The sequence below is a fragment of the Bombina bombina genome, chromosome 1 (genome assembly GCF_027579735.1).
Source record: "Bombina bombina isolate aBomBom1 chromosome 1, aBomBom1.pri, whole genome shotgun sequence".
Classification (NCBI taxonomy): domain Eukaryota; kingdom Metazoa; phylum Chordata; class Amphibia; order Anura; family Bombinatoridae; genus Bombina; species Bombina bombina.
The window spans coordinates 1,384,226,114-1,384,244,847 of NC_069499.1; the positions used below are offsets into that span (position 1 = coordinate 1,384,226,114).

An 18,734-nucleotide genomic window follows, 5' to 3' on the forward strand; every position below is an offset into this window, starting at 1 on the left:
TAACAAATAAAAATAAAGCGTTAAATTTTTCACAATTTTAGGTTTCTCACTGAAATTATTTACAAACAGCTTGTGCAATTATGGCGTAAATAGTTGTAAAAGCTTCTCTGGGATCCCCTTTGTTCAGAAATAGCAGACATATATGGCTTTGGCTTTGCTTTTTGGTAATTAGAAGGCAGCTAAATGCCCTTGCGCACCACACGTGTATAATGCCCAGCATTGAAGGGGTTAATTAGGGAGCTTGTAGGGAGCTTGCAGGGTTAATTTTAGCTTTAGTGTAGGTATCAACCTCCCACATGACACATCACACCCCCTGATCCCTCCCAAACAGCTCTCTTCCCTCCCCCACCCCACAATTGTCCCCGCCATCTTAAGTACTGGCAGTAAGTCTGCCAGTACTAAAATAAGAGGTTTTTTGGGATTTAAAAAAAAATAAAAAATGATAATTCTGCTCTGTAGGATCCCCCCTTAGCCCCCAACCTCCCTGATCTCCCCCAAACAGCTCTCTAACCCCCCTCTCTGCCTTATTATGCGCCATATTGGGTACTGGCAGCTGTCTGCCAGTACCCAGTTTGAAATCAAATATGTTTTTTATTATATTTTATTATTTTAAAAATTATATTTTCTGTAGTGTAGCTGCCCCCCCTCAACCCCCAACCTCCCACCCTCCCAGATCGTTAAATTACAAGTTATTTTCTAATGTTCCCACCCTCTCCCACCGTGTAACACTTAACATTTGTTCCATAGTGTAGGGTTCCCACCCGCCCGTGCGCGCACCCGCTCCCGTGCACGCGCACGCGCACTCGATCTCGCACCCTTCCCCACCGATGGCCATCCACCCGCCTCCCTGGGTAAGCTCCCACCCACCAACGAACATGGCCATTGATGGCCGATGCAGAGAGGGCCACAGGGTGGCTCTCTCTTCATCGGTGGGCTAAAAAATGTTATAGCAGGATGCCTCAATATCGAGGCATCACTGCTATAACATGAAAGCAGTTGGAAGTGATCAGGATCGCTTCCACTGCTTTCAAAGACCAACAACGTACGGGGTACGTCCTTGGTCATTAACTGCATTTTTTTGCAGGACGTACCCCATACGTCGTTGGTCGTTAAGGGGTTAAGTTTTCTTCAAAATGTTTCAGGTTGTCTAAATCAGCTACATTCTAGAAAGTGATTGCTTAGGTTAGTAAATAAACCAATTTACAGATAGCCCTAATTAGACAATGGAGATAAAATATGTTTTCAAATAGTTTAAATGACATTTTTAGTATGTAGGTCTTTAGCAATTCATTACTTATATATACATTTTCTGTGAAAGCGACTATAACACCTTGAGATTTTTGTATAAAATATTTAGTTATGTGTAGGAAATCAACTTTACAATGCTCTTTCATTGTTTATTTTGCCCCCTATTTATGTAATTTAGCTCTGAAAAATTGTGGATTATCTTTCCCTAACTGGCTTTAGCAGATATCAAATGCAAAACAATGCACTTTACACTAACATAATGACAGTGGCTAGCCTTGACTAATGTCAGCCAAGAAGATGTTAATTTGTTTAAAAAATGTTCGGACTTGGCTGACTTTTTATTCTATAGTTAGAGAGCAGAAATGTCTTGTAATTACAAGGTGTTTACTGGACCTATAATCCTCTAGGATTGTAAAAGAGGTTAATAATCTGATTAGTTTCAGGGCATAACTACAGGGGCCTTAGAAGTCTCAATTGAGACCAGGCCCACAACCTCCATTGAGCCCATCAGGCTGTGCAGTCACAATTGGCGTTGCTATGGGGGGGTCTTGTGGGGCTCAGTTGCATAATACCTGGCCTCTCTGTGTACCCTCTGCAAAACAGGGATCACAGTTTAAAGGGACACTGAACCCAAAAATGTTTATTTTGTGATTCAGATAGAGCATGCAATTTTAAGCAACTTTCTAATTTACTTCTATTACCAATTTTTCTTCGTTCTCTTGCTATCTGTATTTGAAAAAGAAGGCATCTAAGCTTTTTTATTAGTTCAGAACTCTGGACAGCACTATTTTATTGGTGGATGAATGTATCCACCAATCAGCAAGAACAACCCAGGTTGATCACCAAAAATGAGCCGGCATCTAAACTTACATTCTTGCATTTCAAATAAAGATACCAAGAGAATGAAGAAAATTTGATAATAGGAGTAAATTAGAAAGTTGCTTAAAATGTCATGCTCTATCTGAATCACGAAAGAAAAAATATGGATTCAGTGTCCCTTTAAGTAAAGTGTAAAGATTTGACTTTACAACATGATAACATTGTTTTGAAGATGGCCGCCACAGTGTTGCTATACAGAAAGTCGTGCAACCCTATTTGTACAGGAAGACAGTGCAAGTGCATATGCTCTGGTGCAGACAAACCAAGGGGAAATACTGACTTAGTCACAAAGTAGCAGTTCCTCTTTCTCTGTTGTGGCTGCTGTTTCAGCTTCTGACGAGGGTGCTCATAAAATGAGGAGCCCAGTCTTTGCCCTGGTGCCCAGTGAGATCTCATTACATCCCTGATTTGTTTTGCTAATATTAATAGAGTGTACACAAAGTTAGTCCATGGTTCTATATAAATGCTTTCCTGTGGTTAAATGAGTACAGGTGGCCCTCGTTTTACAACGGTTCAATTTACACCGTTTCAGAATAACAACCTTTTTTTCCAGTCATGTGACTGCTATTGAAAAGCATTGAGAAGCAGTGCATTTATTAAAATAGCATGTAGGTGGAGCTGTCTGCATGTGTTGCAGCAAAGCCAAGCAAGCTGAAATTAATCAGTTTAACCAGACCTGAGCTATCGAGCAGATTTCAAAGGAACAAGATCTTCCTGTCTATAAATCAGTCCAGATTGGAATGCATAGAAATAACTGTTTGCAGAAAAATGCAAGTGAAGTCTGTGTTGTGTAATTATTGTATTAGGTTTATAATGCTGTTTAGCAAATGTTTTTGTTCATTTAACTTAGTTTAATTATATATTTTGTGTTGTGTGATTATTTTATTAAGTTTATAATGCTGTTTAGCATTTCAATTCTTCATTTCAAAGCTTTAAAAATAATGTATTAGGTGTTATTATGACAATTTTGAGAGGGGCCTGGAACCTATCTCTCTCACTACCCATTGACTTACATTATAAACTGGGTTTCAATTTACAACGGTTTTGATTTACAACCATTCCTTCTGGAACCTAACCCCGGCGTAAACTGAGGGCTACCTGTACATAGAACTCTCTTTGCATACAGAATGTTAGTAAGTACGTAAGTGCAGATGATTATATTGTGATATATACAGGCTCAATTTCACCAAGCGAGTAAATAAACAGCCATTTCTGCTTAAATATTGTAACCATCATTTAAAAGATAGCAAATGCCAAGATGACTCACGCTCCAACTGACACAGATCTCTAGAGCATATAACAACGTTGTCTTACAGAGAGGTCATAGGCATGGTCATCATCCAGTAAACATGTCAACATAACAAATAACTTTTACTTCCTCCTGCGTAAATGTGTGTTAATATCCCATAGCACAGTCTATTTATAATGTCATAGGCAAAGCTCATATAAAGACATAAAAGAAAGAAGAGAGCACCACATAATACTATAAGTAGTAAAATTTGACAGCTTAATGTGACTAATGCTCAGAAGACATAACGCACCTCCTAATTCCTTATATTTTTGGGGTGTGATTTGTTAAAGGGACACTGTAACCAAAATTTTTCTTTCGTGATTCAGATTGAGCATGAAATTTTAAGCAACTTTCCAATTTACCCTTATTATCAAATTTTCTTCATTCTCTTGGTATCTTTATTTGAAATGCAAGAATGTAAGTTTAGATGCCGGCCCATTTTTGGTGAACAACCTGGGTTGTCCTTGCTGATTGGTGGATAAATTCATCCACCAATAAAAAAGTGCTGTCCAGAGTACTGAAACCAAAAAAAAAGCTTAGATGTCTTCTTTTTCAAATAATGATAGCAAGAGAACGAAGAAAAATTGAAAATAGGAGTAAATTAGAAAGTTGCTTAAAATTGCATGCTCTTTCTGAATTACAAAAGAAAAAATTTGGGTTCAGTGTCCCTTTAATATTTGTACCATGACGATTTCCATTTATTTACTGTATAACTGCCTGTACGTATTTGTTGATTATGCAATTCTACTGTATTTAAAGGGACACTAAACCCAACATTTTTCTTTCATGATTCAGATAGAGAATACAATTTTAAACAACATTCCAATTTACTTCTATTATCTAATATGTTTAATTCTTTATATATCCTTTGCTGAAGAAATAGCAATGCACATGGGTTAGCCAATCACATGAGACATCTATGTGTAGCCACCTATTGGCAGCTACTGAGGCTATCTATATATGCTTTTCAGCAAAGGATATCCTGAGAATGAAGAAAATTAGATAATAGAAGTCAATTAGAAAGTTGTTTAAAATTGCATGCTCTTTCTAAATCATGAAAGAAAAAAAATAGTGTTTCATGTCCCTTTAATGGTTCTTTTATGGGGCTTACTTTTGTAGGAGAAGGATTTTGGTGTTTCTTGGTGGTACATATTTTAAATGAATTATTTGCCTATATTTCTCAATAAGTGCAGTAGCTATTTGTAGTTTATTTTGTAGAATTTTTAACTGGTCACCGGACAGTTTTTATTCATGAAAATCCGAATGAATGCATCAATAAAAATAAAAGCTAAAAAATAGTTCTGATGAAAATCGTCTGTATCCATTTGTTTCCTTTATTTTTTTAAGTGGTTCGGGTAAGTAATTATTGCTACAGTTTAACTTTTCACTTGTAGCTTTCAAACAATTACATTTGTTTTGATGAAAAAGAATTTAAAGGGACACTGAACCCAAATTTTTTCATTTGTAATTCTGAAAGAGCATGCGATTTTAATCAACTTTCTAATTTACTCCTATTATCAATTTATCTTCGTTCAATTGCTATCTTTTCTTGAAAAAGAAGGCATCTAAGCTTTATTTTGGTTTCAGTACTCTGGACAGCACTTTTTTATTGGTGGATGAATTTATCCACCAATCATCAAGGACAACCCAGGTTGTTCAACAAAAATGGGCCGGCATCTAAACTTACATTCTTGCATTTCAAATAAAGATAGCAAGAGAACGAAGATAATTTGATAATAGGAGTAAATTCGAAATTTGATTTAAATTTCATGCTCAATCTGAATCACGGAATTAAATTTTTGGGTACAGTGTCCCTTTCAATGTTTAACGAAAATTCCATTTTTATTTTGTTTTAAACAAAATGAATACCGAATAGTACAGCCACCGAATATTCAGGGATTATTTTTTTTGTCCAAAGTAAAATGTTCTTGGCTGCCCATAGCTTTTAGGATGGTTATCTGCATAAAATTCAGTTAGTAGTTCTCTTATCAGTGTAAATGGGGGACATCCTTGCCTTAATAAGCCACAACATGTCAGTTGTACAAAAGACAAATACGGTATGGTAAGGATCCGGTCTTTCTAAGAAGGTACATTATGAACTGATCACGTGCTGATCAGACATTAGGTAATAGAAATCCACAAATGCTTATTGGTTTGTAACTTATAAGTGCACTTGTAATAAACTATATTATTCACCTTACAGCCCCCTGGTTCTTTCCAAGGTTACCTGAAAGACCCACAATAGTTACTACTTTTCTACTATTAAGAAAATTGGTTCTAAAACATTGGGTTTCCAAACAACCACTGACTTTCACAGAAATCAAACAATACATCACATCATTACAGCAACTCATTCGGGAACAGAGGGACACGATAGGCAACCCACTTAAAAGAACTATGCTCTTTCATAACAAATGTGAGCCTTATATTCTAACATTATTACAGGCAACACAAAAACAAGTAATCTACCCACTTAGAAATATGGATAGCTTAGAAAATTACCAGCTGAGAGGGCAATGGGACTTTGATTATGCAAGTGGGGTTGCACCTGACAGGGAGGGTGTCGGTTCCTTCCTATAACCTAGGAAAGTTTTAAGATGGGGTTGGGGGTCCCTGGGAGGGCGACTTGAGAAATTATTTTTCTTAAAGGGACGCTGAACCCAAATTTTTTTCTTTTATAATTCAGATAGAGTATGCAATTTTAAAGGGACACTGTACCCAAAATATTTATTTCGTGATTCAGATTGAGCATGAAATTTTAAGCAACTTTCTAATTTACTATTATTATCAATTTTCTTCGTTCTCTTGCTATCATTATTTGAAAAAGAAGGCATCTAAGCTTTTTTTTTTGTTTCAGTACTCTGGACAGCACTTTTTTATTGGTGGATGAATTTATCCACCAATCAGCAAGGACAACCCAGGTTGTTCACCAAAAATGGGCCGGCATTTAAACTTACATTCTTGCATTTCAAATAAAGATACCAAGAGAATGAAGACAATTTGATAATAGGAGTAAATTAGAAAGTTGCTTAAAATTTCATGCTCAATCTGAATCACGAAAGAAAAATTTTGGGTACAGTGTCCCTTTAAGCAACTTTCTAATTTACTCCTATTATCAATTTTTCTTCGTTCTCTTGCTATTATTGTTTGAAAAGAAGGCATCTAAGCTTTTTTTTTGGTTTCAGTACTCTGGACAGCACTTTTTTATTGGTGGATGAATTTATCCACCAATCAGCAAGGACAACCTAGGTTGTTCACCAAAAATGGGCCGGCATCTAAACTTACATTCTTGCATTTCAAATAAAGATGCCAAGAGAATGAAGAAAATTTGATAAGAGGAGTAAATTAGAAAGTTGCTTAAAATTTCATGCTCAATCTGAATCATGAAAGAAAATTTTTGGGTACAGTATCCCTTTAACTTCTTTTAATTTATCGTGCATACCTCCTTCTGAGGTACCTTCGTTCCTAGCCAGTGTCTGAGAGTATTTGTATTTCAATTTAATGTTCATGTGAAAAATGCAGTTAGAGGGAGACACCATATTGTCTCACACTTGGTATTTCTGTACAGCTGTGGGACTTATTTAGTTTAAATTACATAAATTCCTAGGCTTAACCACATATTTTCATTATTCCCGTTTGTCCTGCTAAGTTTTGTTGAATTGTCTCTTATCAACTGTTATAAATAAAGAGTTTAACATTAGACAGGGATTATATGGAGAAATGGGAGAGGAAGACTGAAGGAGAAAGACAACTATTATATTTTTATGATTCATAGTAAATCATTTATTGATCATATTATGTAATCAGTCCTTTATTTCCATATAGAATGACTAAGGTTATGAATCCTGCCCTGTCATGTGGATTAATTAAAGGGACATTAAACCCGAAAAATTTCTTTCATGATTCACATAGAGAATACAATTTTAAACCACATTCCAATTTATTTCTATTGTCTAATTTGCTTTATTGTTTAGATATAGTTTGTTGAAGAAATAGCAATGCACATGGGTGAGCCAATCACACGAGGTATCTATGTGCAGCAACCAATCAGCAGCTACTGAGCCTATGTAGATATGCTTTTCAGCAAAGGATATCAAGAGAATGAAGCAAATTAGATAATAAAAGTAAATTAGAAAGTTGTTTAAAATTGCATGCTCTTTCTAAAGAAAGAAAGAAAAAATTTGGGTTTTATGTCCCTTTAAGTGTTATGAACAGAAAGACATATTGACTAGATGGGGCTACCAACATTTTATTTTTATAATGCTTATGACTAACCCTTCAACTGACATATATTTTTAGGGTATATTATAACATTGTTGTCTTACATTGAGGTAATAAGCACATTCATCTCATAAAAAGATGTCAACGTAACAAATAACTTTTGCTTCCTCGTTTGAAGTATTTTGTTGAGATACTGGGACTGAGTTAGGTTTATACTCATCCTTCAATTTGCAGGATGATTCTGAATTGGGAGGTAAATCCCACTCTATAACTCTATACTGGCTTTGCTAAAGAAAACTTCCCTAACCTTGCTGTGGACTACCCTAACTCACCCAAATACACCCCCCCCCCAAACCACAAGGTCTCTCACCCTTCAAATGATGGGGGTTATGTAAATGTGTACCCTATTATCGATTCGTAAAGTATTACTTTCTTTGCCCCTTTACTCTTTGTAACCATGGTAAATACATCCTCATGTTTTAACCACATTTTAAGAGCTCTTAACTATTGTTACAAGGCTGTGACAGGAAGTAATGGACCCTGCACAAATAAAAGGTAAAATCCTTTTAAAATGAAGAATAATAATAGCAATGATTTCTATTAAATAACACACTGTTTAGTGCTTTTTTATTACAACAATGAAACAGGCTGTTTCTCTTGTAAGGTGTATCCAGTCCACGGATCATCCATTACTTGTGGGATATTCTCCTTCCCAACAGGAAGCTGCAAGAGGATCACCCACAGCAGAGCTGTCTATATAGCTCCTCCCCTAACTGCCACTACCAGTAATTCTCTTGCAGCTCTCGACACGATAGGAAGTAGCTAGAGAGATGTGGTAAATTTATGTAGTTTATCTTCAATCAAAAGTTTATTATTTTCAAATGGTACCGGAGTTGTACTATTTTAGCCTCAGGCAGAAAGTTGAAGAAGAGTCTGCCTGTGGTTTTTGATGATCTTAGCAGGTTGTAACTAAGATCCATTGCTGTTCTCACACATAACTGAAGAGATGAGGTAACTTCAGCTGGGGGAATGGCGTGCAGGGTCTCCTGCTATAAGGTATGTGCAGTTTAAATTTTTCTAGAGAAATGAATATTCTAGAAAATACTGTTAATACCGGATTTATTTAAGGTAAGCCTGATTACAGTGATTTAATAACGACTAGTATCATGCTTGCTGTAAAAGGTAATATTCTTATTACTTTCTCACATTACTGAAAATAAGATAACGTTTGCTGGAAGTGTTTAAACGTTTTTTTTCTACATATTGGTGATAAAACTTTATTGGGGCCCAGTTTTTTTCCACATGGCTGGCTAGATTTTGCCTAGGGATAGTTTTTTATGGCCCTCTCACTGTGATTACAGGTTGGGAGGGGCCTAATTTCAGGCCTAAATCGTGCAGTAGTTTTTGCAGCTTGAGACTTCCAGCTTCCCTGAAGGAGTCCCCTGAACACTTAGGACCTCTACAAAGGGTTTTTATGCCTTCAAAAGTCATTGTATGTGCAGGTAGGGCAAAAGCAGAGCTGTGACAGTTTGTTGTGACTGTTAAAAAACGTTTTATATGGTTTTTTTGATCCGGTTTTGAAACTAAGGGGTTAATCATCCATTTGCAAGTGGGTGCAATGCTCTGTTAGTCTATTATACACACTGTAAAAATTTCGTAAGATTTACTGCTTTTTATCACTGTTTTTCAATTTCTGACAAAATTTGTTTCTCTTAAAGGCACAGTACCGTTTTTATTTTTTGCTTGTTTACATTTATCAAAGTGTTTTCCAAGCTTGCTGGTCTCATTGCTAGTCTGTTTAAACATGTCTGACATAGAGGAAACTCCTTGTTCATTATGTTTAGAAGCCATTGTGGAACCCCCTCTTAGAATGTGTACCAAATGTACTGATTTTACTTTAAGTTATAAAGATCATATTCTGTCTTTAAAAGATTTATCACCAGAGGAAATTGATAAGGGGGAAGTTATGCCGACTAACCCGCCCCACGTGTCAGAACCTTTGACTCCCGCTCAAGGGACTCCCGCTCAAATGGCGCCAAGTACATCTAGCGCGCCCATGGCGTTTACTTTACAAGACATGGCGGCAGTTATGGATCATACCCTTACAGCGGTATTGTCCAAACTACCAGGGTTACAAGGAAAGCGAGACAGCTATGGGACTAGAAAAAATACAGAGCTCTCTGACGCTTTAGTAGCTATGTTTGATATCCCCTCACAATATGCAGAAGCTGAGGCAGGAGAGCTTCTTTCTGTGGGTGATTTTTCTGACTCAGGGAAGATGCTTCAACCTGATTCTGATATGTCTACATTTAAATTTAAGCTTGAACACCTCCGTGTGTTGCTCAGGGAGGTTTCAGCTACTCTGGATGACTGTGACACCATTATAGTGCCAGAGAAATTGTGTAGATTGGATAAATACTATGCAGTGCCTGTTTACACTGATGTTTTTCCAATACCTAAAAGTTTTTCAGAAATTATTACTAAGGAATGGGATAGACCAGGTGTACCGTTCTCTCCCCCTCCTATTTTTAAGAAAATGTTTCCAATAGATGCCGCTACACGGGACTTATGGCAAACGGTCCCTAAGGTGGAGGGAGCAGTTTCTACCCTAGCTAAGCATACAACTATTCCCGTTGAGGACAGTTGTGCTTTCCTAGATCCAATGGATAAAAAGTTAGAGGGTTACCTTAAGAAAATGTTTATTCAACAAGGTTTTATTCTACAGCCTCTTGCATGCATTGCCCCGGTCGCTGCTGCTGCGGCCTTCTGGTTTGAGTCTCTGGAAGAGGCCTTACAGGTAGAAACTCCATTGGATGATATACTTGACAAGCTTAAAGCGCTTAAGCTAGCCAATTCATTTGTTTCTGACGCCATTGTTCATTTAACCAAACTAACGGCTAAGAACTCAGGTTTTGCTATACAGGCGCGTAGGGCGCTATGGCTTAAATCCTGGTCAGCTGACGTTACTTCAAAGTCTAAGCTTCTCAACATTCCCTTCAAGGGGCAGACCTTATTCAGGCCTGGACTGAAGGAGATCATTTCTGATATTACTGGAGGAAAAGGTCATGCCCTTCCTCAGGATAGGTCTAATAAATTAAGGACCAAACAAACTAATTTTTGTGCCTTTGAAACTTTAAGACGAGCGCGGCATCAACTCCCTCTAATGCAAAACAAGAGGGAAATTTTGCCCAGTCCAAGCCGGTCTGGAGACCTAACCAGGCCTGGAACAAAGGTTAGCAGGCCAAGAAGCCTGCTGCTGCCTCTAAGACAGCATGAAAGATCAGCCCCCGATCTGGTAACGGATCTAGTAGGGGGCAGACTTTCTTTCTTCACCCAGGCTTGGGCAAGAGATGTCCAGGATCCCTGGGCGTTGGAAATTGTGTCCCCAAAAGGAAGATTTCACCTCTCACAATTATCTGCAGACCAGATAAAGAGAGAGGCATTCTTACATTGTGTTCAAGACCTCCTAGTTATGGGAGTGATCCACCCAGTTCCAAAAGAGGAACAGGGGTAAGGCTTCTATTCAAATCTATTTGTGGTTCCCAAGAAAGAGGGAACCTTCAGACCAATCTTAGATCTCAAGATCCTAAACAAATTTCTCAGGGTCCCATCTTTCAAGATGGAGACTATTCGAACCATCCTACCTATGATCCAGGAGGGTCAATACATGACTACCGTGGACTTAAAGGATGCTTATCTTCACATTCCGATACACAAAGATCATCATCGGTTTCTCAGGTTCGCCTTCCTAGACAGGCATTACCAGTTTGTGGCTCTTCCCTTTGGGTTAGCTACGGCACCAAGAATCTTTACGAAGGTTCTGGGGTCACTTCTGGCGGTCCTAAGGCCGCGGGGCATAGCAGTAGCCCCTTACTTAGACAACATTCTGATACAGGCGTCAAATTTCCAAATTGCCAAGTCCCATACGGACATTGTTCTGGCATTCCTGAGGTCTCATGGGTGGAAAGTGAACGAAAAGAAGAGTTCTCTATCCCCTCTCACAAGAGTTTCCTTCCTGGGAACTCTGATAGATTCTGTAGAAATGAGGATTTACCTGACAGAGGACAGGTTGTCAAAACTTCTAAATTCCTGCCGTGTTCTTTATTATACTTCTCGCCCTTCGGTGGCTCAGTGTATGGAAGTAATCGGCTTAATGGTAGCGGCAATGGAAATAGTTCCGTTTGCCCGCCTACATCTCAAGACCGCTGCAACTCTGCATGCTCAGTCAGTGGAATGGGGATTACACAGATTTGTCCCCTCTACTAAATCTGGATCAAGACACCAGGGATTCTCTTCTCTGGTGGCTATCTCGGGTCCATCTGTCCAAAGGTATGACCTTCCGCAGGCCAGATTGGACAATAGTAACAACAGATACCAGCCTTCTGGGCTGGGGTGCAGTCTGGAACTCTCTGAAGGCTCAGGGGTCGTGGACTCAGGAAGAGGCACTCCTTCCAATAAACATTCTGGAACTAAGAGCAATATTCAATGCTCTTCAGGCTTGGCCTCAGCTAGCGGCAGTGAGGTTCATCAGATTTCAGTCGGACAACATCACGACTGTAGCTTACATCAACCATCAAGGGGGAACAAGGAGTTCCCTAGCGATGTTGGAGGTTTCAAAGATAATTCAGTGGGCAGAGATTCACTCTTGCCATCTATCAGCTATCCATATCCCAGGAGTAGAGAACTGGGAGGGAGATTTTTTCATCCGGGGGAGTGGGAGCTCCATCCGGAGGTGTTTGCACAGTTGATTCAACATTGGGGCAAACCAGAACTGGATCTCATGGCGTCTCACCAGAACGCCAAGCTTCCTTGTTACGGATCCAGGTCCAGGGATCCCAAGGCAGCGCTGATAGATGCTCTAGCAGCGCCTTGGTCCTTCAACCTGGCTTATGTGTTTCCACCGTTTCCTCTGCTCCCTCGTCTGATTGCCAAGATGAAACAGGAGAGAGCATCTGTAATTTTGATAGCACCTGCGTGGCCATGCAGGACTTGGTATGCAGATCTGGTGGACATGTCATCCTTTCCACCATGGACTCTGCCTCTGAGGCAGGACCTTCTACTTCAGGGTCCTTTCAACCATCCAAATCTAATTTCTCTGCGGCTGACTGCTTGGAGATTGAACGCTTGATTTTATCAAAGCGTGGTTCCTCCGAGTCGGTCATTGATACCTTAATACAGGCGCGAAAGCCTATCACCAGGAAAATCTATCATAAGATATGGTGTAAATATCTTCATTGGTGTGAATCCAAGGGTTACTCATGTAGTAAGGTCAGGATTCCTAGGATATTATCTTTTCTCCAAGAAGGATTGGAGAAGGGTTTGTCAGCTAGTTCCTTAAAAGGACAGATTTCTGCTCTGTCTATTCTTTTGCACAAACGTCTGGCTGAGGTTCCAGACATGCAGGCATTTTGTCAGGCTTTAGTCAGAATCAAGCCTGTGTTTAAACCTGTTGCTCCGCCTTGGAGTTTAAATTTAGTTCTTAAGGTTATTCAAGGGGTTCCGTTTGAACCTTTGCATTCCATGGATATTAAGCTCTTATCCTGGAAGGTTCTGTTTTTAGCAGCTATCTCCTCGGCTTGAAGAGTTTCGGAGTTATCTGCTTTACAATGTGATTCCCCTTATCTCATTTTTTATGCAGATAAGGTAGTGTTACGTACCAAACCTGGTTTTTTACCTAAGGTGGTATCTAATAAAAATATCAATCAGGAGATTGTTGTACTTTGTTCTTCAAAGAAGGAATGTCTTTTACACAATCTTGACGTGGTTCATGCTTTAAAGTTTTATTTACAAGCTACTAAAGATTTTCGTCAAACATCTGCATTGTTTGTTGTCTACTCTGGACAGAGGAGAGGCCAAAAGGCTTCGGCAACCTCTCTTTCTTTTGGCTAAGGAGTATAATACGCTTAGCTTATGAGACTGCTGGCCAGCAGCCTCCTGAAAGGATTACAGCTCATTCTACTAGAGCGGTAGCTTCCACGTGGGTTTTTAAAATTTGATACTTTTGCTTCTTCGGAGGCTATTTTTGGGAGAAAGGTCTTGCAGGCACTGGTGCCTTCCGTTTAAGCGCCTGCCTTGTCCCTCCCTTCATCCGTGTCATATAGCTTTGGTATTGGTATCCCACAAGTAATGGATGATCCGTGGACTGGATACACCTTACAAGAGAAAACATAATTTATGCTTACCTGATAAATTTATTTCTCTTGTGGTGTATCCAGTCCACGGCCCGCCCTGTCATTTTAAGGCAGGTGTTTTTTATTTTTAAACTACAGTCACCACTGCACCCTATAGTTTCTCCTTTCTCTTGCTTGTCTTCGGTCGAATGACTGGTAGTGGCAGTTAGGAGAGGAGCTATATAGACAGCTCTGCTGTGGGTTATCCTCTTGCAGCTTCCTGTTGGGAAGGAGAATATCCCACAAGTAATGGATGATCCGTGGACTGGATACACCACAAGAGAAATAAATTTATCAGGTAAGCATAAATTATGTTTTTATATCCCTTTGATATTTAGCTGGTAAGTTTTATGTTTATATATTGAAACCTCTGATGATTGTCTCTAGTGTATAACTATCAAAATTCATAATTTTTTTTGTTTTTTTAGTCTCATCCGGAGAAATTCACCTGAGACGCTCATATAACAATATTCCCAGAGCTCGATTGAGGACATTGAAGATGTCCCTAGTGATTGTGTTGACCTTCATTGTGTGCTGGACACCCTACTACCTCCTTGGAATCTGGTATTGGTTCTCTCCAGAGATGCTGACACGGGAGAAGGTCCCTACATCACTCAGTCACATCCTTTTTCTCTTTGGCCTGTTCAACACCTGCTTGGATCCTATCATTTATGGTCTCTTCACTATCCACTTCAGAAGGGAAATCAGAAGGGTATGCAGATGCACCACACAGGGAATGGACGACACTACCTCTTTGGGCACTGGTTCATTCCGAGTCTCCACTACAGCTGTGCCCATAAAGAGGGCAGTTGGAACCACTGGGGGTTCTGGCAAATTTGAACTGGAAGTCACAGGGCTGGGATTGAATTCAGGGAAGTGTGATCAATGCAGGAGAAAGGTGGGAGAGAGTTTCATGTAATAAATCAAGATGTCTTTGTAACAAACACGAATTATGACTGAAAATATATATTTTTAAAATTTTAAAAAAGGAACTAGAAGGGAGAAAGATAAAACAAATCATTCAGCGCACAATGGTTAACAAGATGGACCACCAAGCAGTTGATCACAGCTGTACGTTATACTATACAGTTATTTTGCACATTGCATTATTTGCTTAGGCAGTTGGATATCATCCTATTACTAAATAACAAATCTCTAAGTAGCCTTAGTCCTTTAATAATTCAGGAAACATGAAGACCCATAACAAGTGGTGAAATTTCCACTTGATGTGAGTCTTTTCATAGAAATTGTTATAAACCAAAGCGATTCACACTGAAATATGTGACCATCTGCAAAAAAGAGCAATCTAGCTTGTTCCCAGATCCAAGGGTAACCTTACAATATATAAACCAGATCACAATCATCAATAGCAGTGCCTTATTGTCTGTGTACAACACAGAAAGGTTCTTTACCATATATAGATCTTGTTATAAAATAGAATTTCCTACAATAGAAATGAAATGCACATTTTCCACATAGCCAGCCAAGAAACTGACTTTTTACAGGTTATGTAATTATTGTTCTCCTGTAATAAATGATCAGACGTCTAACAGCAGAAATATTGAGTGCATTTTTGCTGATAAACTGAATGTGTGGACTATATTTGGCTCATCCTGTCCTTGTCAGAGCAACAATAAATATGAGCGACTCATGCATTGAAAAAATAAAAAGCCTATTTGATTTGGGTTGTACAAAAAACATTTACCATAATAATTCTGTTAAAGTCTCATGACTATATATTAGTCCTTGTGAAGTTTTTTTTGCTTTTTTTCACCTAATGCTGCCAGAAAAGCTTCACAACGGTATCCGCTTTCTCTGTTAATCAAGGGGATAAATGTATGTAAATAATTGCCATAATCCTACTGAAGTTTAGGTTATGCTTCTTTGAGACTAAGTTCAAAATCTGCACATTTCTCAGACTCCATGCTCTGGTCTGCACAGACCTATGCTGACATTTAAAAACCACATGAACAAAGCAGTATTGAAAAGCCACAAACTTATCTCATAGGACATATAAATGATATTTTTTTATATTGATAAATATTTTAATATATTTATATTTTATATATTAATAATATATTTTACGCACTTCCATAATTCAGAAAATCCTGCAAAGTGTAAAACATGTAGTTAAAAGCAGATCCCTGGGGGGGCGGAGCTTGGCCGCTTAGAGAGATGGCTGTGTGAAGTTACAGCTCTTAGGCCCACGTCTGTAAATCCCGGCAAAACAAGCCTTTAATACCCATCCTAATAGCACCTAACAGGGGGCAAAGTATATCGGAACCCACGGACAGAAAATAAAAAAGCTGGGAATCGCTCATACACCGGGCTCACATACCAGCGCAGAGAGACCGCGCCATCTTGGAGGATAACGTGCGCATATCAACCCTCGGCCAACAGCACTAAAGGTTGTCGGAATGACAGGCGGCTTACCAGATGAGCTTGCGTATGCAGAAAACCCACACAGCTGAAGCCTGGTAATTAATAAGTACTGCCACCGCATCACTCACACCACGCCGACAGGCAGTAATACACCTGAACTCCTGGAGGGGCCTACCTTTAATAGGACACTACTCCAAATATAACACGCTTCCTCCTAAAGGAGGACACATCCCTTGGGCATCGTCTGTTTAGGCAGCAGAGGTCTAATTCAGATACTGAAAAGCCATCACGGTGTGGCCTCTTTTCTCCCCCTATCACTGAGTGACGCACTACATAGTTGGTAGAGGAACCTCTAGCAGGCCCTGAGTTGGAAACCACTCTCACGCAATCAGCTATAAGGGGTTGTTTATCATCATGCTCATAAATGAAGGGGGGCTTTGAGACATAGGGCACGACTTTATCCTTAGCCCTTTTGTCTTTATTGGGACAATTCTATTTGTTACTTGTACTCCTCACACTGCTGGCGCTGGGGGTAATTACAGCCACTGTACAGAACTTACAAGATAATAAGGCACTAAATAGCATGGTAGCCTGATTAATGCAAAGCTCTGATGCAAAGTAACTACACACTGGCAGCAAGGAAAATAAATAAAATAATATAGAGACCTCAGGAACATTTACTCTGTTTGGGGTGGGGGAATCCGCCGAATAAATAACCTGGACATGCCAGGTAAAAGATCACAAAAATCAGATAACCTAGCCAACACCAGAATCATGCAAAATTATTTGAAGCACACCGACCCTACACAACCCTCAATTGTTGAGGCAACAAATCAGAACACGCAACAGGCAGATATGCAGAATAAATCCTCCCGAGCCTCAAATTCTACTGACATCACTAAGGAAGACCTGAAATTGCTCTGTACTAAGGATGATGTTAAGGAAATGATGTCTGAAGTTAAAAACTGGTATGGGGAGCTGAAAAGAGATTTAACAAGGGTGGTTCAAAGAGTCACAAATCTGGAAGAAAATCATAACACCACTTGTAATGACATTCTACATGTGTCACGCCTGGCTTATGAACAGGAAGATACAATTCAACACCTGCTTGAAAAAGTAGAGGACCTGGACAATCGGGGTAGGAGGAATAACCTCCGCATCAGGGGTATCCCAGAAAGCATACAACCTTCGGCCCTGGAGGGCTGCCTTCAAAGTTTGTTCCGGATCCTCAAGGGAGATGAGGGAGCACCAGATATAATCATCGAAAGGGCCCATAGAGCATTACGGGCTAAAACCCCCCCAAAGACACCCAGAGAGATGTCATCCTAAAACTTCTACATTTTAAAGGTAAAGAAGACATTATGAAACACGCCAGATGAAAGATTTCACGCATGCAGGAAATAAGATCCAAATCTTTGCAGACTTAAGCCCTACTGCCTTACAGAAGAGGAGAGACCTCAGCTATATCACCTCAGCTCTACGAGAACAAAACATCCAATACAGATGGGGCTTTCATCGCCACTAAGGGAGACACCACTGCTATACTTAGATCTCAAGATGACCTGCCACGTTTTTGTGAGACCCTACGGATCACCATTAAATCCACAGACTCGCGCCATCAGGATGAAACCGATCACCCTATCTCTCCAGGAAGAACTAGTCTGCCGTAAAGGGAAAAATACAGGGACAAAGCTATACCTCAACTGGACATAGCCCGGGAAACATATAATTCTTTTTTATAATTCTATTATGGGATTGCAGGCATGGGATACTACCCACCTTTTTCATTGTTTAAATTCTTTTGACTGACTTTTAGAAGTCTACTTGTTGTTTACATTGTTAACATTTATTGATTAACCTTTTTCTTAGGTTTGTTTTGAATGATACTATATTACTTGTATACAGTAAGATAATTGTAATACACTGCTCACATACCAGATATACCATTAGGGAACCCCGTCCCCCAGAAAACGTTGACTCATTCTATCAGCATACCTCAAGGGGTGGTGTCCACACTCTCCAACAAGCACTATCTTCCACTCTCCACATAAACTACTCAAACAACTGCTCTATACTGCAGCAATGGCAATTGATTCTAAACACACCGCTAAACCACTCACGTTGATTACTATTAATGCAAAGGGCCTGAATAGTCCAGAGAAAAGATCGATAGCTTTTAATCAATTACATCGTGCCTCAGGAGACATAATTTTTCTACAGGAAACACACTTCCAGATAGGGAGGGAGCCAATGTTTTTGCACCACAGATTCAGATCAGCTTATCTAGCATCGGGAAAGGAAAAAAAGTGTGGGGTAGGGATCTTATTCCATAATTCAGTTAACTTCACACCATCCCACATGATCAAAGATCCAAACGGCAGGTACATTATACTTTCTGGTCTTATGTTCAATAGTCCGGTGACTTTCGCTAACATCTATTTACCAAACACAGGTCAGCATACAGTTTTCAAACAAATCTCCCATCTATTACTTGAACATATGAAAGGCATACTTTTTCTAGGGGGCGACTTTAATCTACCACT

At 39.4% G+C, this 18,734-nt stretch overlaps 1 protein-coding gene across 1 annotated transcript in view; it reads left to right on the top strand.

Annotated features, from left to right (window-relative positions):
* The window catches only part of LOC128642802 (gonadotropin-releasing hormone II receptor-like), a 57,769-nt gene extending 43,014 nt beyond the window's left edge, over nt 1–14,755 (top strand). Inside the window, exon 3 of the mRNA XM_053695620.1 lies at nt 14,238–14,755. Within this exon, the coding sequence (XP_053551595.1) occupies nt 14,238–14,728 (491 nt within the window). The 3' untranslated portion in view covers nt 14,729–14,755. The remainder of the gene's footprint in view (nt 1–14,237) is intronic.
* Nucleotides 14,756–18,734: the final 3,979 nt, after the last annotated feature.